At 42.2% G+C, this 22,496-nt stretch overlaps 1 protein-coding gene across 31 annotated transcripts in view; it reads left to right on the top strand.

Moving 5' to 3' along the window:
• Window positions 1-22,496, top strand: part of MAPK8IP3 (mitogen-activated protein kinase 8 interacting protein 3) — an 81,498-nt gene that overhangs the window by 46,448 nt on the left and 12,554 nt on the right. For 10 of the 31 annotated variants that reach the window (XM_052773311.1, XM_052773324.1, XM_052773333.1 and 7 more), the window contains 14 exons: window positions 1,552-1,670; window positions 5,913-5,924; window positions 7,332-7,349; window positions 9,711-9,768; window positions 10,771-10,923; window positions 12,513-12,594; window positions 14,362-14,513; window positions 15,133-15,189; window positions 15,672-15,842; window positions 17,501-17,627; window positions 18,459-18,554; window positions 20,070-20,231; window positions 21,144-21,309; window positions 21,772-21,957. In XM_052773311.1, coding sequence (XP_052629271.1) covers window positions 1,552-1,670; window positions 5,913-5,924; window positions 7,332-7,349; window positions 9,711-9,768; window positions 10,771-10,923; window positions 12,513-12,594; window positions 14,362-14,513; window positions 15,133-15,189; window positions 15,672-15,842; window positions 17,501-17,627; window positions 18,459-18,554; window positions 20,070-20,231; window positions 21,144-21,309; window positions 21,772-21,957 — 1,559 coding nt within the window. The remainder of the gene's footprint in view (window positions 1-1,551; window positions 1,671-5,912; window positions 5,925-7,331; window positions 7,350-9,710; window positions 9,769-10,770; window positions 10,924-12,512; window positions 12,595-14,361; window positions 14,514-15,132; window positions 15,190-15,671; window positions 15,843-17,500; window positions 17,628-18,458; window positions 18,555-20,069; window positions 20,232-21,143; window positions 21,310-21,771; window positions 21,958-22,496) is intronic. The other 21 variants (XM_052773317.1, XM_052773336.1, XM_052773325.1 and 18 more) reach the window with 12 other exon arrangements.

The following is a 22,496-nucleotide window of genomic DNA, read 5'->3' on the forward strand; positions in this document are numbered from 1 at the left end:
TCTCATTAAGAAGGGTATGAGCAGCAATAACAGATGCATTTCTCAACTGTGAAACCACATACAGTTAGAGCTTCCCTCAGAATATGTAGGATGCATGGACAATTTTTAGGTTCAGATGCAGGAGGAATCTAGGTAGCTGAAACAGCTCTGTGTGGGGACGGCAAAAGTGATGATGAGATCAGATCGAAAATTGGTCAAACCCAAGGAAAAGAAGGGAATGGAGAGGATTGCTGCACTGGGAGCTCTTCAGGCAGTGGTCTCTGATCCAGGTAGTGAGATTGAAAGCTGCAGGAGACACAAGCTAACTCGAGCTGCTGAACAGTGTGCTTGCTGCTTTAAAAGCAGAATGCTTTTGAAATATATACAGCTTCTGAAAGTTGACTGCTGAAGAGGTAGGTTCAAGCTGAATTAGGTCTTCAGGTCAGACACTGAGTGCTGGTTGCTTCTTGTCACTTGTGCTGCCCTTTAGACTGCATGAACTGATTAATTCTGGTGCAGTCATGGCACCCATTTGTAACTCCTCAGTGCTCTCAGATATCTGGGTAGCTGTAATTTTTCTGTAATTGAAAAAAAACACTATCTTTTTTTCTTTTCTCTGCAATGTGCTGTAACTCTGCAATATCAGAGGCAGCTACTGCACCCCATTTGTAACCTCCTGGCTTTATCACCAAGACTTGATCTATCTAAGTATGAAGCCATGCAGCTTGAGATAATCTCCAGTGGTACTGACCTTTCTGTTAGACTGCTGGAAAAATTGCACAGCCTCTCTTCATGCTGGCTGATTCCCTTCATACAAGGCAGGGCACTTAAAAGTGTTTATACCCACATTAAGACCATTTTTTAGAGTAGGCAATGACAATCCCAGAGGTTGCCTCACCCTCACCTCCTGTAACAGCTGTTTTCTGTTTGAGCCATGAGACTGTCAAGAAATGCAAGAAGATTCTTGGTGGTAGCAAAGTCACTAGGAGGCAGAAATGTGCTCCTGTGTGATATGATTAGAAAACATTAACTTTGATTTACCTTTAATGAAATACATTTTGCTGACATGTGAAGAAGCGTTTTGGTGCATAGACTCACCCAAAGAAGAAGCTAACCCTTCAGGCTGATTTCACTTACTCATTGGCGAAGAAAAAAAGACCGTTGCTGTTTTCAACATTTGAGTCCTTATCTGATCTTACTGCTATCTAAGGTTGCTATCTAAATTGATAGGAGTGTGGGAATCCTTGCGGTCTGAAAAGTCAGAGGTGAGAGCTTCTGTGAGTTGAAATTTTTCTATCAAATATTGAATAGTCATTAACTATTATGATTTAAAAGGAAGTCAGCTGGGGTCGAGCTTTGAGGTTGTGCATGATGGGTACTTGTCCTTGATATGGGGAATAAAACGTGCTTTTTTCTTTACTCAGTACGTTCCCTGAATCAGCCCATGGTGAACAGGTGGAATGTGCTCTCAGGGTTTTGATTGCTGGGACGCTCAGTATTTCAGAGAGAAATGTTCTAGCTTAAGTGTTGCCAAGTAACAAAAGTCCTTGGTTTTTTTTCTTCCAACAACAGCCCAACACAGGGGATTGTGAACAAAGCATTTGGCATCAACACAGACTCTCTGTATCATGAACTTTCCACAGCAGGGTCCGAGGTTATCGGAGATGTTGATGAAGGAGCAGATCTGCTAGGTAAAAACTTGTTTAGAACCATTCTGTTTTCTCTGGTACAATGACAACTATATCAAGCTTCTAGAAGAACTTAAATTCTCTTTGTATTTCAGAACTTGGATGTTTAGCTTTTAAAAAAAATGGCATGGAAATTGAGACATTATGTGACTGAAATATGTACCTGCAGTACAGTAATGCTTACTTAGAAAATAACTTAAACTGTTGCATAACTTTTATTTGGATTGTCTTTATGTGCATAAGTTATTTTTCTATAGGATTCTCCCACACAAACAGTTTGAAGACAAAATTTGCTCCTTCTGCTTCCTCCCCCAAATTCCCCTCCCCCCCACCCCCGTAATTTTACACACTAGCAATTTCACTTGGAATAAAGAGTTTGTTTGAGATTTGCAAGAAAGTAACTCCTTTAGTTAAGTTTTTGAAGTTTAAATTACATGGAAATATTATGGTCTGTATTGTAGTTTTTACCCTTTTATAGTCAGTCTGAGAGATGTAGCAACATACTTTTTAGGCTGATTTTGAAGGAGCTTGTAATACCTGAAGTCTGGTTGTATTCCATATTCCTGATTAGGACTTTGAAGCAGTCAGAGGAGCAGCTTTGCCTCAGGTAGCAGTCTGAGCCCCTGCCATAGTTTTTGGTGTTGGACTCTTCAGTATCTAGACCTAATTCATGACAGAATTTAAGTGTGTTCTTAAGTCCTGCTGACTGTTTTCCTGAATCAGGACAATATGAGAGGTCTTTGAATACTCAGACAACACAGGCAGCTGACAAAGTTTATAACTGTGTAGCTCAGTTTCCATTTTACTGCTTGATTTAAGGAGCCTTAGGAGACATGGGGACTCCAACAATATGCCTTTTATGCGTTTAGTAGCAAGAGATCTGATCTGAAAGTGTACATTTCCTTTCTGGTGATTACTGATGTAAGAGCTGCTCAAGGATAATCTTCTAAGTTTGGTTATATACATATGTCCAGAACAGGATGAGCTGAATGATGTCACAGATTTGCAGCAGTTCCCCTTTCCAGAAACTAAATTAGGAAGATACTTGCATCAACTTTGAATATGAGTCTTGTATCGGGACCCTCTAAAAGGGTATGTTTCTGCAGAGAGGATAGATTTCGCCCTATTCACCGAAGACTTAACCATGGAGATATGGACTGAAGACTAGAAAGAGGTTAATACAATGCTTCTTGCTTTATCCAAGACAAAATTATCTGTGAAGTTGTTACTATTATAAGCAATAGTGTGACTGGAATGTAAGAACAAGATCTAGACTATCATCAGAATGCTTGCAATACCTTTTTGATATGGATAGATTTGGGGTTTTTTTAGAAGCATGGTGCTAGCCCTGCAACATGCAAGAGAGCTCTTGTGCATGGATTGATGACCATTGCCTGAAGTGTTAAAACATTCATTGTTTCACCTCCAACTCAAGACTGCTGGAAGAAAAAAATCTACAGAAGATTCAGGATGAATGCACAGGCTTTCTCTGTCTGCAGTTGGAGCCAACATGTGCAGATACTTAAAAAATTAAGAATTCAGAAGGAAAAGCAAGATTCCCAGGTTTGAGAATCAGCTGGATGTTAGCAGTCATTGCAGAAGGGCTGGGACTCCTGCTTAAAGTGAAGATGACAGTAGGAACTACCTGTGATGGTTAAAGCTTCATCTACCTGCCGTGGAATGAATTTTGGTTAGCCAGCCCCCATACGTTATTGGGAACTCTCTTACTAGCAGAATCAAAGCATTAAAAACACTGACAATCTTGCCATTGCCCATGTATTTTATCTTGGTCCTCGGGTGCTTCCTTATCTGGGAGAGCATGTGGTTGATGATATGGCTGTCTTTCACTAATCACTGTGCCAACTGCTGCTTTCCTTCTCTCCCCAAAACGGCTGGGGCATCAGGGATTGTCAGCTTCCGAGAGTTAGTATTCAAGAAGATGATTTGCTTGGTGTATGAACTGCTTCGGACAACCTGTTTCCCACTGCTGGAAGCCTGCCTTCCAGGAATCCACTTCCCCTTTGGATTACTCTGTAGTCTGACCCAGTGATTAGTGAGAAATTCAGACTGTTGTTTTCAAAGGGCCAAAGATTTTAGTTGTCCAAGCCTTGCACGGTTGATCACCACAGTTTCAGTTAAAGTCAAAGGTGCTTCACCTCTTCCAGTAATAAGGCTGCGCAAAGACCAGTGACTGATTTTGGGTTGCAAGACATCTGTTGTTTGGCAGTTACCACTTGTAATAAAAAAGTACAGAGACTTTGTTGAACAGTGCCCATGTAAGTGTGACTTATGAAGACCACATAGTGTGGCTTATGAAGAGTACATTTCTGTCCTGGACAATTTTCTTGTTTGAGCAGAGCGGCAAAACTCTTGCAGGTGATTGCACAACAGGCTAGCAGAATAGGAAGGCTTCTCCTGGTTCTTTTCAAACCTGGGAGTTGGGCTGTGATGAAATCAGGTAGTCCTGTGAGAAATGTTAATCCAATTAATCCTTTTCTTGAGTTCTGGCTACTGACTCTGTCAACATAAAAGTGTTCTTTAAAATGAACACACATGTTGCCAGGATTGTACAAAGGGAGGAAGGCAGAGAGAGATGTTGGAGGTCATGTCTCTGACCGAGAAATGAGATTTGTACTTTTTTTTTTTTTTTTCCTTTGTGCAATAGAAGGCACTAAGAAAGTCTGGTAAAGGTGGAAGCAAAAGGCTAGATCTTAGTAGTGACAAATCTGTCAACATTATTCAAAATTTTGCCATTTTTGTGGGGTAAATTGTTCTCTCTTCCTGCTGTACCTTTGAGTCTGAAGAGCCACAGAGGAAATTGTGCTTTATGGACGTGATGTAAGAAACAAGATCCACAAGCCAAAAGAGCTCTTTGTCTTTCTGGGTCATAATATTTGGAGCTCACTTCTCTCTGTAAATCAAAAGAATTAATGAAGTTTACCTCACCTAAGTGAAATTTGAATACTTCCTCAAGTCTCTCTCAAAACTTGGCAATCAGTCTTCAAAGAATATTCTCTCCTTTTGGACTCAGTTTCTTAAAGAAAGAGAAATCTCATTAAAGGGGACTTTAAAATAGAAGGATCTTACAGAAATTACCCTTGAGCAGTAGCTGGCAGGCAAGTCTCTTTCTTGAACGGAAAAATCTCTCTCATTCCTTCTGGATATCTGCAAAGCAGACAACATTTCTTGGTACAAAACTGGCACTCTTCATTGCAATTTTTTAATATAAAATAATAAATAAAATAGTGGGTCTCCCCCCCCTGCCTCTAATACTGCTTTACATACATGAGTTTGTATAGGAAGTATTCTGGAAACAAGTGTGGAGTGAGAACAATTATTTACTAATGGTAATTGTAGACCAAATTCCCTTCTTTCTCACTACAGCCTTAGGAACACTAGTTGACTGTTTTCCTGCATATTCGCTTGTTAATCGCAGGTTCTTACCTCCCGACCCTGGGTAGGCTCCCCCTTCTCCCAGTTCCCCCTTCCTGCTTTTCCCTATCCCAAGAGTTTCTGAACGTGAAGGAGCGCTAGCAGTTTGGTTGTGCGCCATGGCAGGTCCTTCCTTTCAGTTTTAGGATGCCCAACTGTGTTTGCTTTGGAGATTAAAACCTCCCTTCAAATAACAGGGGTTTTGTGGTGAAGACAGAAATTCAGCCATATTAGTGGTAAGTTTATGTATAGTTTTTTTGTACAGAAGTTGAAATGAGATTATCAAACTGAGTCCCAGTAAAAAAGAAAAAAAAAGTTTTTAAATGCAACTAATTGTCTTTTGCAAGCTGAAGTATCACTGAAGAGCACGTTTATTATCAGATTATCTACTTGCTAAAATCACAAGGGGAGGGGAAATGAGAACATAGTGGGAGCTAGCTGTTCTCCATTTAGCAATACACAACTAAATAAAGAGAAAATAAACAGAAAACAAAGGTTTATCCAGTCCAGGAAGATGTGATTGCCTGAGATTCATGTCTGGAAATCTGGGAGTAGCTGAGGCATGTGGTTGCAGTTGTACCACAGGTTACCTTCCCTTAATCTTTTTTATGTCCTGTATGTAGAGTCATGCCATCTACAGTCATGGCAGGTCCTGTCCTTACTATTTCATGCCTTTTGACATTGAAATGGCTGAATCATTGTTAATTTTTTTTGAACAAAATTTTTATTTTGTTGGTTTCAGTCACTGATTGATCCTTTTTTCACTTCCTTTTTTCCCTTGTCTCTCTGTGCTTCGCTGGACATGGCCCATAGGGGAGTTCTCAGGTGTGTATCTCCTCTGCTCAGTTTCCTTTCTTGTTTCTTTTTTCCTTGTTGAGGTGGAACGACATGGTATACACGTGTGATACTCCCCTGCTCTTGTCCAAACACAGTTGGCTTTGCAGACTTCTCCCACCTTCGCCTCGCTTGGTTGCCTTGCACCGGTGGGTCCCTGGGCAGCAGAATGTCCCCGCTCTGTGCTCACACACCTGCTGCATTTCAATAAGCTTTTCTTGTGTGGCTTTCTGCAGGTTTGCTCCACTGTGTTACACTGGCCTGTCACTTAAGCTCTTGGGGCTCAAAGTGGGTTTTTTCTGTCAGGACAGGTGCTGTGCTTGGAGCAGAGCTTGGGTGGGCACAGGACTGAGTTAGTGTCCCACCGTCCTCTCAGTGAACCACACTGTGAGGAATCCCTCCATGTGCATGATGGCTGCTGTGGGTTAGTTGATGCATACTGGCCCTCTTCTGGCATAGCTATAGTGACATTAAAGACACTTTCTTGATCGATTAGAGTGGCAAAGCCTCTCGTTCATGGAAGCTTTGCCTTTCTGGCAGGAGTTCAAGTGATAGGTCTCTCTTTCGTTTTGGTGAAGGAGACTCACTGCCTTAGGGCCATGCTCTGTCATCAGAAGGTTTGCACCTTTCTATAAAATGCACTTGGGCCCTGATGCAATTTCAGATGAAGTCAAGGGGATGTCTCTTGATTTCAGTGCAAATTGGATGAAGTTTTCCCTGTAGTAAAGGCAGGTGACTTAGGCAGACGTGATAGCGTAATGCTGTGTGACGATGAGCTCTTTCACATTCCTTTACTCAGCACCTCTTGGTGTTGGCTCTGTGAGGTTACAAAAGAAAGGGATGGCTTCATCCTTTCTTTTGGTTCAAACTGTTTTTACTGTAAGCCACTTTTTCATGGTCCTTTGTCAGAAAACCTCCTGCTGAAGTTGAGTTGGAGTTCGTCACAGTGTGGAGGTGAATTTGGGCCTGTGCAAAAAGGCCAGATGAGAGCTTTGATATCCACCCCCGTCCCCTTTTGTTTTTCCTCCTGCCCCTGTCCTTCCCTCACTCTGTTCATAATGTCTGTTGAACTACCTCTGTTGTGGGGATGAGAAACCCAAAGACGTGTAGTCCAGGGGAGATGGTGAAGGTGGAAGAAACAGATGAGCTCATCTCAAGCTCGTCCTGACATCTCAGGTGTAAATCCCTGTTAGGCCGGGCTGCAGCAGAACAAGGTGTAGATTAGTTACTACTGAGCATCACATATACTGGCACCACACACAGATGTACACATGCTGATGAGCTGCTCTGTTTGCTGTTTACAGACTGGTACTTAATGGCTGCTTTTTTTCTCTTCCTTTCTTCCCCTTTGTCCCCATCTCTTTCTGTTCCCTTTCTCGTATGGGATGGCTCTCATAGTACGGGATGATTTCTTTGGTAAGGCGAAGGCCTTTTTTATTTTTTTTTTCTTTCTTTCTTTTTTTTTTTTTAATGTGCCTTTTTTTCTAAATTTCTTCCATTCACTCAACATCCCTTCATATGTCTTGCATTACCTTGATTTGGTTTTTTGTGATGGTGGTATCACCTCTCCAAGAAGCAGGACGCAGCTGGTCAGTAGCGGTGGTTTGGGGATTCTCCTCTGTTTCTTGTAGTTGATTATCCACTTTGATGCTTCACACTATTTGCCTGGCTATGGGAGATTGGACAGTGTAGGATGGGCTCTGTTAGGCAGGGCTCTTTCCAGACCTTTCTTCCCTTTGCTCCATACTACAAAGGGGTGAAGACATCTCCTTTTAGTAACTCCACAGTGTTTTTTTTTCCTTTGAGCAGGGCTTTCCCGTTACAGCCTGCATAAGGTTATCTCATAGTGTCCATTCTATGGCTCAGGGAGGCTTCATCCATTTCTTTATTGCAAGGCTAGCCCTTCAGACCTCTCACTGGCTGAAGCATTGGGCTGTCACTATGTCACACACAAATAAGGTAGAAGCTGTGGTGAGGATACTGATGGTTGGGACACTGCATGGCTTTTAGTTTTGGCATGATAGCTCACCCTCTTCACCAGAGTTCCTTTCTCTCCCCAAAACAGCCACAGAGAGGGATAGATGACTCAAGGATGGGAAAGAAAAGGATTTAGTCCAGAAAAACTGGGGATGAGTTTGTTCCCTTGATGTCCCTCAGCACCTGTAATGTCCTTGTGACATCTTCATGTCTTGCTGGCTAAATATTTTTTTGATAATTTGTAGAATCACTAAAAAGGAACAAGAAAATCATTTAATAAACAGGTGACTTCTTGGTCTTCCGATCAACATATGGCATGCCACAAAAGAAAGGGCTATAGGTCATTCACCTTACCAAACCAAAAATACACTTCAGTTTACTCTGCAGTGAGTGTCTCACTTTTTTGCTGTTTGCAATATTCTTTGACACAGGATCCAAAGAACACATTGCCTGAAACATCAAAGTGATTAATTATCTGTCTACTAATTTTTCAAAAGTTATTTGAAAATGCTGCTTCTTACTCAGTCTTGCTGGGAATTTGCTTTTGCCATCATAAATTCATCCCATTTAACTGTGGGAAGAGGATCTGTATGTTGGAGTGTTGTGATGTGTTCTCACTTGTTGTACGCTACCATGTTTCTCTAACTTCCATTTACTTAAGTTTGTGTTGTTTTTATTTTATTGCAAATATTAATTAATCAGCAAATAATGGATCATGAAAACTGTTGATGTCTTTGCTGCAAAGGAAGAGGTAGTTCAGAGGGCAGGACAAGGAGCACTTCAGCACAAACACTGATGGTTGTGAGACTTCTTCATGCTCTGGGACCTGTGGTGAGAAATGAGCTGCAACCCTCAGCACTGTCCCCCGACAGGGAGAGGCCTCTTTGCCTTTAGTTCTCAGGTAGCCTCTATTCCCACCTGTAAGACAGAAGCTGACCCTGGAAGCAAGCAAGTCCCTGGCAGCAGGAAACAATCCAGATGTGCTTTTGGTCCCTAAATTCCTTTCCGTTTGGTTTTATGAAATACTGAATTCGACCTTGACTCTTAGACCCAGTTTTCAAAGTGCTTGCAACCCAATCTGCATATTGCAGTCGTACGTTGATGCCCAAGTGCAAGTGCAGTGTGTCTGATGTAGATGTTTTCTTGACTATGGGTCTTAAGTGATGGGACTGAGACTTCAGATTGTAAACATCTATGAGAAAACTGTTAAAGGTAGATAGCGCAATGGACAATCTAAAGTCCTATTAAAATTGCTCTAGTGGAAGGCTGATAATGGGAAGCCTTTCATGTGCATGAAACTCGTTGCAACCATTATCCCAAATCGGTACTGAGAAACAGAAAATTTGGCTTATACTAAGAAAGAAAGAAAATCACTGATGTGTAGATCTGGACAGTGTTCTGCTGTCCTCTGTGAAAACCCCATGAACTTCCACCTTTTTTCTGTATGCGTGATGATAAAAAATGGTTGCAATAGCTCATGGCTGAACCGAGAGTTACTGACTTGACTTCCCCTAATTGGCATTAGTGAAGCTCTCCTCTCTGTCCCTCTCAAGGGAGTCTGTGAAAGTTGAGGTAAAAAGCTAGGTCTGCATTTGGGCTCTTTACAGAAGGACACATGGGTGTCTTTGCTTGTGCTGCATGGTCTTTCAGCAAGAGGCACTCTACTCTCCACAGCAGGCACAGAAGCCTAGGGAAGCCTAACAAAAGTGATTTCTCTTCCTCAAGCACCAGTCAGGCAGTGCCACACAAGCTTCATATTTCTAGGAGAGCAGGTGAAAACTGTGTGGCCTTTCTTTTCAGGAATGGGCAAAGAAGTGGGAAATCTGCTGTTGGAGAACTCGCAGCTACTGGAGACCAAGTAAGGAACTGTTGTGTGCTCTGAACTGCCTGCCTAGTTATAAATGAGATGTCATCTTGAAAGTAGGTCTTGGCCAGAACTTCTGCCTCACAGGGGCTTGCTCGTTCATCTAACGGGTTCTCTTGAATACTTGTTGTTCCTTCAGTTGTAGAAGAGGAATTGCTCTTCTGAGCGACTTTCCTAACTGTTTTTCTGCAGGCACTTGGGTGAGGTCTCTGGGCACGTGCTTGTAGGGTCTGATCCCAACTGAAATCAATGGCAAGCTTTTCATTAACTTCAGTAGGAATCTAGATGTGGGTCTGAGCCTCTGTGAGGATATTGCTGTTTATAAGTTTTTATTTGCAAGGTTTGCTATTTGCAAAGAAAATTTTCTTACTATTGAGAAGTTTTCAACAATTTAATAGTTGATAAAGGAGAAGCAGACAGTGTAATGGACTTTTTGAGAAAGGCTGGCAAACCAGATACTAAAGCTAAGCAGCTAGGAAGAGGAAGGCAAAGTACTCTCGGGGAGAGTTAGACAACTTACTATGATAGGAAGCTGCTGATTTTAAAGATTTTAAGATATTTCAGAGCTGATTGGAAATGCTTATTTATGTCACCATCATCCACAATTACCTACATCTGCAGATAACAGCAGTTCTGAAAGGTGTATTTCAGATCTTCATTCTGTTAAAAATAGATTTGAACCTTATGCGGGTGATAAGTTACCCTACACCTGCTTTCTGCAGTATTCTGCCACCTTCTTAAGGAGATGTTGGTCTGTCAGTTCAGGATACAGGACTGGACAAACTTCATCCTGACCAATTATGGTGATTTCTGTGTTTTTCTGCAGCTCCTTCTTGCCAAAACCTACTTTTCCATGAGTTATAGCTGGACTGAATTGTTTTAAGTACACTCATTTCAACTCTCCTTGTAGTGCCTGTGACTTTAGTTTCAGGTCTGTCTTAGGGACAGCTGCTTGGTTTGGGCATTTTTGCTTATTGTCCCTTTCACACCTTTAAGAAATGCTTTGAACGTTGTGAAGAATGATTTGATTGCCAAGGTGGACCAGCTGTCTGGAGAGCAAGAAGTGCTGAAGGGAGAGCTTGAAGCAACAAAGCAGGCCAAAGCCAAAATGGAAACCAGAGTCAAGGAGCTGGAGGAGGAGCTGAAAAGGTGAGTGATTCACACCCTGCCCCAGGGAGCTGGGAGGACATGAGAGATAAACCCACCTCCTCTGTTAGTTTTACTGTTTCCCTTATGGAGGTTAGCACTGGAATTCAAAGGTACCTTACAGAGCACTTCAAGGCTGATTGTAGGTGGCTGAGATACTGTTAGTGTTGTGTTATTTTTATTGGATTGAAATGGATTATTGAACCTTAGAAAACCCACAGAATTTTACTCCCCAGGCCTAGGGTTCTGCAGCAGCAACTGCAAATCCAGTCTCCCTGGAGTGAAGCATTCAGAGTTTCAATTTGAAAAAAAAATGTAAAAAATCTTAAAAAAGGAATTTCAAAACCAGTAGTTTTGAAGGAAACTGTCAAGAGCTTGATCCTCGCAGCAGCCAAGACAGCTCTGAGAAGAATGAATGCCCATTCACTTAATGAAAGAGCTAATACAGATTCCCAGAAACAATATTTAAATGCCAGTATTGTTAATTGTTTCATTGGTCAAGTTAAGAATGAGAAGAAGAGGCAGAAGAGATTTTAAAGTCTTATGCACAGTTGGAGAGATCCCATTTCTTATTTTCCACTCATACTAGAGAAACTGAAGGCTGAATGCCTAGCAAAGCCTGTGATGATTTCACATCCATAAAACTAAAGATGCCCTATGGGGCTCAAAGCAGCATAATTACATTTTTGACTAGCTGTACATTGCACTGTGGTTTCTCAATTCAGGCGACAGTGTTTATTTTGCAGCTGGAATCTGGGAGGTTGCCTCTCTAATCTGAGCACAGAATCACCAAGAATAACACAGACTGGTCTCTGTCGTTCAAAATGTCTGAAATGAAAGTAGTCTCACAAAGCAGCGGAAATAGGTCTGATTTTTTAAAATGCCTTTTTGAGTCTCTCATGATATACATAATATATATAATATATTATGCAGTAGGGACATGGACTTTTAACTGGCAAGCATGCCTTTCTAGGAGTTGGAGGCCATTTTTTTTCCGCAGTGTCTTTGCTGTTAATAAAAGTGCTTGTAATTCAAATGGAACTGCACGACTGCACCTTGCTATGGAGTTTAAAAAAATTAAAAGCACTCAGATAAATACCTTAAGTGTTTTATTAACATGGATTTGGTGTTCTCTTCTTTACCATTATGGCAAACTGTCCTTCACGTTAGAGGATTTTTTCACTGCATTGAAAACAGAAGCAGCCCAGAAGAAGAACTTAAGCCAACATTTTCACTGCTGATAATGGCTCAGTTTTCCCGTGGTTAAGATCTCATCAAACATTTGAAATAGATCATGGCTGTGAAATAGAAATTGGCTGGTCCATTCCAGTGGTCAGTATTTTGGTGCTCACATAAAAAATTCCAAAGAAATGGGGTGATGTTGGTGAAGCTGTTCAGAGTAACATGCTGCAAGAGAGAAGAAAACATATCAGAGAAGCATCTCGTAATTTGTACACTTAGCTCGCAGTTTGAAAACGTTTCCTTGTGATGCATGCAAACAGACCTTCCCATAGGTGGTTCTCTTTCCAAAACACCTCACGGCCAGCCATGGTATCACTTACTGGTTTGATGCCTTTCTTCCTGTTTCCTAGAGTGAAATCTGAAGCGATTGTTGCCCGACGAGAACCCAAAGAGGAGGTGGAGGATGTAAGCAGCTATCTCTGTACAGAATTGGTATATTACATTACTAAAATGCCTGCGGGGAAAGGGGGTTTATATACTTACTCTATATTACTTCATATGTATGAGTCCTGAGATGCAGATTGACCTGCCCTCATTAATGATGAGGGCAAAGCTGGTGAACTGCGGGTTGTTGGTGATGAGCATTGCTAATAGACAGGTGTCATGACATTACCTCTTCATATGACTTTCAAACCATAGTTTGACAAAGATGAGCAGCCAACACAGTGGCGATACTGTGCACAATGTGGCTTCTGCAGAGTGGTGCTAGAGCAGTGCCCTGCTCAGCACCTTTGCATTTTATCTGGTTCTCCCTAATTTTGAATTACAGTCTAGAGTACAGTGTGATTTCTTTCGGGGTCTCGCGATAGTCAGGCTTCTCCAGAAGAGCTTTTCTCCCCATTGACAGTGAAGCTGTAAGCTGTGAGGACATTGTGCAGTGAAATCCAGGTTATGCAGACAGCTTTGCAGCAGTAACTGCCTTCTTTTGTTAGTTCTGTAATCTAATCTTGCGGCACTGTTTTCCTCATTATTTCTTTTACATAAGCCAGTACTGCCTGTTACAGGATACAGGCAGAGAAGGCTCATGGACTGTTCTTCTATGACAGCTCTTCAGACTGTTTTGGCTGAGGTAGAGGCTTTTCAACAAAGACCAACTGTAGCCAAAAAAAAAGGCAAACCAAAGTGGTAACAGAGATTTTCCTTGCAAATGTCACTCTGCTAGGACAGGGAATTAGATACACTTCTTTTCAATACTACTGTGTTCTTACTTTGTAAAAGGTATTGGAGCAGGTTCAATTCTAGCTAATTCTCTTGGCTTAACTGAGGTGAACTTGGTCTGTTGAGAATTTAGGTAGATGGGAAAATTTTAAAGTTGTGCTTGTGAGATGCTGAAGAGGACTGGATTTCTTCTAAGCTGAACTGACAGGAGGTGGTTTTTTTAAATAAAAAAAAAAGTTTGTGAAATTCCTTTTAATTTATACAGGTCTTGTTCTGACTGGTCATACAGGTTTATTCCAAGTCCAGGGAGGCTGGAGAGGGACTTGATTAATTTGTGCTATTCCAGCTCTCAGCAGTACTCACCAGCCAGGCTGAGCTTGGGAATTGCCACAGTCTAGGCACAATGCAGTGCTGCTTCCTAGTAACGAGTTCCCAAAATCCTTACAAATTCTTTTTGGGCAGATAGTCCCCCCAACTTAGCCATGTTGCTCTCATTTTCCACTCCTCAAAAGAGACAAACAGAATCTCGTTCCTATTGCCACCTAACCCAAAGCTGCATGTGCCCTCATTGGAAAGCCAAGTTGTGTCACCAAAGAGGAGAAGGCCTTTCTTTAGTTTCTAGTGCCCTGCACCTTTATCAGTGTGTACTAACAGAATGCCTCCTTCCTAGTCCTCTTGAGGGGACGGATGGCATTACATGGTGCTCCCTGCTGTTAGTGACTGAATTTGCTAAGGAACTAAAACTTTGGTTTCCAAACTTTCTGGACCAATGGACCACTGTCAACTCTCATAATTCCTTGCAGACTATCAAAGCACCTTGCTGGCAGTAGTCTCTGGGTGGGCTTTTCAGTTTCCATGGGTTTGCAGAACACCCCAGAGGTCCGCAGGCCATAGTTTGGAGCTCACTCGTCTAGAATTAACGCCTCCTACGGGGAGATTGGGGGTAATCAAACAGAACAGGAGAACTAACAAATGTGTCTTTCTGTCTCCTGACTTGCCCTGTACTAACATCAATCCCCTTCCATCTTTTGTTGGCTGAAGCAGTGCTCCTCCCCCCTGCAGGACAACATTCCCATAGCTCAGCGCCGCCGCTTCACCCGCGTGGAAATGGCCCGGGTTCTGATGGAGCGCAATCAATACAAAGAGAGGTTGATGGAGCTCCAGGAGGCTGTCCGGTGGACAGAGATGATCAGGTGAGACTGGGTGTTAGTGAACATTCCCATTTAGGACAGAACCTGGCCATGTTTGACTTTGTGGTCAATGGAACCCCTAGCAAGATATGGGTCAAGAAGTGCTGAAAGTTTTCCAAATTGTAGATGCTTCTCTCCTAATACCTAATGCTTTCTCTCTTATTCCTGAACCTGGGCTGCAAATCTCGAGTTGCCATCCTTATTTGGAGACACTGGGCCGTTGTTTGTCTTGCTTGTTTCTTATATGCTAATTAAGCTAGGATGAGCTGTGGGGAAGAGGGTTGCTTCTAATTAATGAATTCTAAAGGCTATGGCTTGAAGTGAATATAATGCTGGGGTTTGTAGTTACCAGACTAGTACTGTGACAATAATAATGCTGCAGGGAGTTGATAAAACTTCTAACTGAACACACTTGCACTTCATGTCAACATTGAAACATAAAGTGGTTGCGTGTGCTCACATTAAAGACTGGTGCATGTCACTTCCTCTCTTGTGTTTTGTAACATGTTAGAATGAATTCTGAATTTTGACATGGCTTCCTTGACGGAAATGACCTGCTCGTTGGCAGAAGCTAGGGTATGAGATGCTGAAATTAACTTGCTTCTGCTGTGTTTGTCCTTAGAGCTTCCCGTGAGCACCCGTCCGTCCAGGAGAAGAAGAAATCCACCATTTGGCAGTTGTAAGTTCTTTGATGGTTTGTGTAAGATTAAGAAAAGGGGAAGCGTTGCCATTTCTGCTTTAGGCAGCAATGTAATAGACTCTGATGTTAATGAAATGTCAACTTAAGGTGTTGTTAGCTGAACCTTTTTGTCTTCAAGGGCTTCCTTTGTCCTTAGTGAAATTAAAATCAGATCTGAACATCCACATTGGTTTTGTTTTACAAGCTGAAAAAGATCATGAGTACCCTGGAATGGAAACATACATAGATTCACAATCAGTTTTAATAAAGGGCTGTTTTCAGATGGTATCTGTTTCTGGAAGCTAAAAGCACCATATGTCAATCAAACTGAAAGCTTAGCTCTGTGTTTGAAGTAGGGCAGTTTCCATGAAGGGCTTACAGCCCCTGATTGCATACTTCTTGCTTCCCCTGTTGTGAATCCTATGGTGTGGTGTCTCTTCAGGCACCTTTTTTCATATTTGTTGGCCTTTTTCTGTCCCTAGCTTTAGCCGTCTGTTCAGCTCTTCCTCGAGTCCCCCACCAGCAAAGAGGACCTACCCATCTGTGAACATCCACTACAAGTCTCCAACAACAGCAGGGTTCAGCCAGCGTCGCAGTCACACCATGTGCCAGATCTCCTCTGGCAGCCGCACCCTAGAGTTCTTCCCTGAAGAGTGAGTTGCCTGCTGTGTGCCAAGCCAGGTCCCCCTGCAGCTCTCCCAAATAGCTGTTTTATTTTAATTTTAATTTTCTTAAAATAAGCTGTTTTCCGCTTTTAAAAAAGTCTGTGTGGTGTTAATATGTTTCTGTCTCTTGTGGTTTATCTCCCTGACCTTTCGCTCATCAGTTACCACATGGATGGGCTCAGCAAACTTTGTCCTCCCAAACATATCGCTGCTGTGGCTTTCTAGGCCATGATGGTTCATCTCGGCAGAGACTACTGTAGGCTTGAGTTGGCCTCAGCGCTTGTTCTGCACTCGTATTTGCAGACTGCGTTATAGAATAAAGTAAGCCTTTTATGGTAGAGTGTGATGGCAGCATTGGGACAGCAGGATGGAGTGTCTTGCCCAACCCTGTTGACAAGGAGTTTAGGTGAAGACAAAAGTTCTCTCAACAGCACATTAGGTTATATTTGGTTTTAATCTTAACTATGCTAAAAAAGAGCCTCTAAGTGTTGCTACTGCAGAGTCTTCTCCCTATCTTTTATGTCTCTGACATGAAGGAATAAAACTCTTCTGTGCTTTACTTGACTTCAGAAGCGTGTGTTCTACCATTATGAGCCTGTAGTTTCATACGTGGTATGTTTTTGTGGAAGGACTATGGAGAATGTGATGGTAAAGTATTATAATTTCTGCAGTAAGAAGGATGTGTTGGAAAGGCGATAGATCAGGAGAAGAGGGATTGTCTTTAGAAGGGTAACTTTGTATTTTATAGATACCCACTGCCTTTATTCTGTTCCTTTTATCTGATTACAATATCATAGTCATTGTGTGGTGTCAGAGTGCTTGTCAGCAGTGCATTAAACGATGTGACTAACCACTGTCAGAAGCTGTTTGTTCTCTCATCCTCTCCACGGGGGAGGAAGCGTGTGCAGGGAAGTGTTCTGTTCTAGCAGGGGGTTGTTTTTGTTTTAAGTATATATGTCATTATGTGTGTGTGTGTGTGTGTAGGCGTTTTTGTTTTGGGTTGGATTTTTTTGCTGATGTTGTTCTTACCTTGGAATGATACTTTAAAAACCTATTGAGAGATGGAACTGATATTCAAACAGCCTTTGTTTATATTAAATCATATCTTAAGAGCTCACAGATGAATTTTTGTTTTAACCTTTGCCAGTGCAAAGCTGGAGTTGTTCTGTTGAAACCAGCAGTTTCAACAGCATTTAGTGCATATTTTCCTTGTCATCAGAGAAAGCTTTAAAATGGACAGAAAAACAAATAGTTGACTATAATGAAGAAGGGAAGAACTCAAAATGCCTTCCTGATGCAGACATTAGATCAGTAAATTGTAACAGCTAAGCAAAAATTGGTGTAATTTCATGGATTCATAGGTCTTATGGAAGGTTGATTCCCTGTTTCTGAAGGGCTTTTGGGGCACTGAAGTGGGGATGACAATGATTTGGCCTGCCACATTGCTCAGGTAACAGGAAGTTACAGATTAGGGATGCCTATGTCTGCTTCTTCACTGGGTTTTTCTCTCTCTGGTTTCCTGCATCTGTTTTCAAAGATGAATTTGGTTTGCTTTGTGTTTCCCCTGCTTTGACAACACTCCCTTAACCTTCAGCTTCTGTTTTTAACTATAGATTGAGAAGTAACGCTGTTGCTTCTCTCCTCAGTGACTGTACGTCCTCAGCACGTCGTGAGCAGAAACGCGAGCAATACCGCCAGGTCCGGGAGCATGTGCGGAACGATGATGGGCGATTGCAGGCCTGCGGCTGGAGCCTCCCTGCCAAGTACAAGCAGGTAGGGACCACTCTCTGGACAGGCTGAGGGGACATCATCCGTCACAGTGAGATCTAACTCTCCCACTGGCAACCTTAGCCTTAATCCTTAAATATTTCATTTAGAGGTTCATATGCATATTTTATTTGTATGATAATTGTAGGCACAGATTAAATTAATCTTTTCTGTGTCTCCACCAAAGTCAGTGGAGGGGGCATTCCTCTGCATGAACATGCTGAAAGAACCTACCCTAAACCGAAAGTAATCAATCTTCTTTGTCCAGAGTCCAGTACTTGTTTTTATTTCCTTTGTTATTGTAATTGGGCTTGAATATTAGATATTTCATTTATACTCTGAGAACTTTACTAATCATTTAGTATAAAAACCAAATGCAGTCCAGTTTGCTCCCACTTCTCCCCAGCAGTAACACAAAATCATGTCATCAGTCTCATTTATTGTCCTATGACTCATTTAACTGGTCAAAGACCACCTGAAAGGAAGGAGTCTAGCAGTGTGGCTTGAGAGTGGATGAGTTTCAGGCCATGGTGGAAGGGAACGCCAGTGTTGTGACTTCTTCGCAGGGAGCATCCGTTAACAACCCTTTCTCCATCAGCAGTGCAGCGTATAGCCTCTGTTGACCATAACTGGGGCCATGTATCATGGTGAGAGATGCAGTCTCTTGGGTAGGCTGCTCCCATCCCTGTAGGGACTCTGTTTCATACAAGATGTGAGATGAAGCCTCAGCAGCACCCATCTTGTGAGCTCAGTTCTGCCATATTGCTTACATCTCTCTTACCATAGCCTGGTGTTTACAGCTTTGTACTGCCTTTTTCGTCTTCTCTTCCCCCACAGCTGAGTCCCAATGGTGGTCAAGAAGACACTCGCATGAAAAACGTCCCCGTGCCTGTATATTGTCGTCCACTAGTAGAGAAGGACCCAACCATGAAGGTACGTTGTCTCTGCATACCATTCCAGTCCAGAAAGGGGACATGGAATAAGCAAAGAATTTTGGTTGCTAAATGTGCGATTTTTACAATAATCTGTATTTTTTTTACATTATATATTCCAAATTCTATGTTCCGCTTTCTTTTTTTGAATGGTAGTTTCTAGTGTATGTAGGGCAAAGTACCTCCCTCTGTAAGGACATAATTCTCAGCTGTTTCTGGTTGCCAGGTCTCATGCTTCTGTCTTACATCTTATGCTTTTATGAGACAACTCTTACATAATATCAGCAACATTTTATGCTTATAAGGCTTTTGTTAAGAATCCTTAGGGTGTAATGCAAACCAATATAAAAATTAAAGAGAATGAGCAGGTAAAAGTAAAAATGCATTTCATCATTCTTTTTTAGATTCCACTGTTGACTGGGATTCACTGGTAACAGTCCAAAATTATCTAGAGCAGATTTTTGTGAAGCTGTGTCTGTCAATACTAGAATATTTTGAGTAGCATTGTGGTTGAGAATAGATGGTCATCTCTCTGCAGGCAGCACATTTATCTGCTATAACTAGTTGTTTTGGAATAGTCAGTTTGTCATTAACTTCATTCAGAGCTGATTTTTAGATGTCATTCTGATGTTTAAGTTGTAAGAAAATTCTTATGCTGTTAGTTGTTTCTAGAAGGTTGGTGTGATCTTGGAATAATATTCTGTTCAGCATCTTTCCTTTATGATTTTGGATAGATCCGGTATTTGTTTTTGTTCCCAGCATTCTCCTATAAAACTACCTGGAAATAGCTCATAAGAGGTTATCTAGATTTGATTTCAGAAAACATGCAGTGTGCTTCTTTCACTCTGCATTTGTTACATAGGAGCTAAACCAGCAGATTCTGGGTCGTGTCCCCCTCCACCTTTTTTTTTGGTGACTTCATTTTTTGCTGTCTTAGTTCTTTAAATAGCTCTATGTTGTGGTTTAACCCCAGCCAGCAATATATCTTTAAGTGAGATCAGGCAAGCACTGATTTTTGGGCAAAGGAGTGCGTGAGGAAGCAGAAGAGCGCAAGGGGTGGGAGGGGGACTAAGGAACAGAAATGCACTGAATGTATATCCTGAGCCAAGGAGCCACTGTCAATTTTGGTTGAGCAGTCATGCTTAGTGTACCCCAAGCTGGTAACATCTGCCATATCCCGCTTGCTTTGCTACAATGACTTAGGAACCCCAGAGTCAGAAAAACCTGAGGACATTTCAGAAGCCTGTTTTCGGTTATGCACCTGATTTATCTTAATTTTCTTTAAATCTGTTAGTCACATCTGTTAAAAAAACAGTGATTTTCGCTAGGTTACAGAGAACCTTTATCTTACCTCCATCAAATCTGATTATGTCTTCTAGTAGACATCAACAATATCTGTTATTTCCAACTAAAGGTTTTAGGTATTTGACATGTGTCCACAGTTCTCTACAAAGGTGCCTGAATTTCAAGAGACCCTGGAGCCTCCAGAATTCTTAATTCTGTTTCTTTTACTTAGCTGTGGTGTGCAGCTGGAGTCAATCTCATGGGATGGAGACCTTTGGAGCAGGAGTCTGGGAATGGGCAGAAACTGGATCCTGGACGTGATCCCCTCACCTGTGATAGGGAAATGGAAGGCGAGAACAACAAAAGTAACCATACATCTCCTGAAAAGAAAAAGGTCAGAAAAGAAAATGAATTTTTTTTTTCCCCTCCAGTGTTTTTTCTCATTCCATCCCTGACGTGCCCCCTCTCTCAATGCCTTTGTACTATGCTATATTATGCACTAACTTGTACTTCTGAGGCATCATCTTGTGGGGCAGGGTTGTGGTGTTCTGGTTCTTCAGTAACTTTCTGTGTGATTTGGGATAAGTAATCCAGGATAAAATTTTCCACCTTCTGCTTTTGAAACGCTTAATAATAAGTGCAATTAAGTGCTTGATGAGGTTGCTAGGAAGGTTATGGAGTCCTCATCACGATAAATTAAAAAAATAATAAACAAACTCAGGCAAAGCTTTGTTAAAAAGAACATAAACATAGCAGAGTCCATGAGTCCATTTGGTTCAGAAGTTGAAGCTCTTGAGATTTATTCCAGCTCTGTTTTTTAATAGTCTTAAGTAGTTTGTTTTTTTTTTTAAGAACCAAGCTGTAATTTGCAGATAATAATACAACGTTTTAGCCTTTCTGGTTTGTGGGTTTTTTTCCCACAGCTGTCTTACACTGCTGCCCTATAGCCTTCTGAGATCAGTTTGCTTAAGCTGGTAGGTTGAGTGCATCCCATCTCCATGGTATTCTGTCTAAAGCGAATGTTCAGTGATACATTAGTCAGACATCTCAGAAGAGCAATTAGTGGCCAAACTCCTCTTGCCCTAATGAGCCAGACAGGCTCTTTGGCCAGTGTTCCAGATACTAGCGCAGCAACGTAAATGAAATTTGCATAGCTCATATTGTTTATTTGCATCAGCTAGGAAGAGACGTGGCTCTTTGAAGCCAGCATTGTGGTATTTGCATGTGTCAGTGTTGCCAAGCACTAATACACTCAATCTGATCTCAGAGGAGCACTGATTCCACCCATGTGTTTGCTCTCCTGAAGGCAAAGGAGCTCCATGAAATGGATGCCACGTCCAGTCGTGTCTGGATCCTCACTAGTACCCTGTCAACAAGTAAAGTTGTAATTATTGATGCCAATCAGCCTGGCACAGTGGTGGACCAGTTCACTGTCTGCAATGCTCATGTGCTTTGTATCTCCAGCATCCCTGGTAAGTGGGGCCCAGGCACTGGCTGTGATCTGCACAGGGTCACCTGCTCCACTGAGGAGGGACAAATGTAGTGTCCTCACTTCAGAACTAACCCTTAGACCCTGCCGCATTCTGTAATTGTCCCTCAAAACCATAACTCAGATCTTGCCTTCTTGTAGGACCTTTCCGTGGAGATCGCTCACTGTTGAACATTTAGTAAGTCGCTCCTTTGGCACATAAGGATGGTTCTTGGGAGCAAGAGTGAGCCTTGCCCAGGTTTGGGAGGGCTCTGTAGCTGGCCTGGATGTTGATTCTAGGGATGAGGGGATTTGCCATGATGTTGACTGATGCTGTGGTGCCTCCCCAGGTAGTGAACCCTGAGGGTCAGCATCTTCCATCCGTATGGTCACCTCAGGAGCACTGCTACGTTTAAATTAGCAGTGACAGCTAGATTTATGGGAGAATCTGTTCTTTGCCCTTCAGCGGCCAGTGAGAGTGATTATCCTCCAGGCGAGATCTTTCTGGAGGGAGATGTAAATCCTGAAGAGTCGTCTGGAACAGATGGTGTCTTGGCAGGAATCACTCTGGTGGGCTGTGCGACCCGCTGCAATGTGCCACGAAGCAACTGTTCCTCGCGTGGTGACACACCTGTGCTGGACAAGGGACAGAGTGAGTTCTGGGACATGAAAGTTAATGGCAGTCCAATTACAGCTAGTGCCATACAAGCTTATGGTCTCACAGCTGCATCCTCCTGTCCCTGAGTTAAGTACTTCAGAGGCCTCAAGAAGTTTCTTAATGTGGTACAGGAAAACCAAAGGCCCTTTTGGTACATTTCTCTTTAGAGCCCTCCTTTTCTCTCTGAGTGATCCACATCCTGCAGCCTGGTTGCAGGGGTCATAGCAGAGTATTTTGGACAGGTGATACATTTGTACTGCTACAGTTGCTTCTGTTCTCATTGCTTTCTCCTCTGAACCATGTCTTCTTGTGAAGTCAGTTAAGCCCATATGAAAACTATAACGATGCCCTTGCTGACTCCGTATGGCAGTAGGCAGCCCCAGAGAACTTCTGATGTTTTGCTAGTCACAGATTGTGCCTCACTGTAAAATAGCCTCTGTTCCCCATCTGAGCAGAAAACACTGGATGAGCTGCTGTCTGTGGTGCAGGCTCAGGGCTTGACTGAATTTGGCAAGGAGGGATAAATTAAAAAA

Source organism: Harpia harpyja, chromosome 21 (assembly GCF_026419915.1).
Source record: "Harpia harpyja isolate bHarHar1 chromosome 21, bHarHar1 primary haplotype, whole genome shotgun sequence".
Taxonomy (NCBI): domain Eukaryota; kingdom Metazoa; phylum Chordata; class Aves; order Accipitriformes; family Accipitridae; genus Harpia; species Harpia harpyja.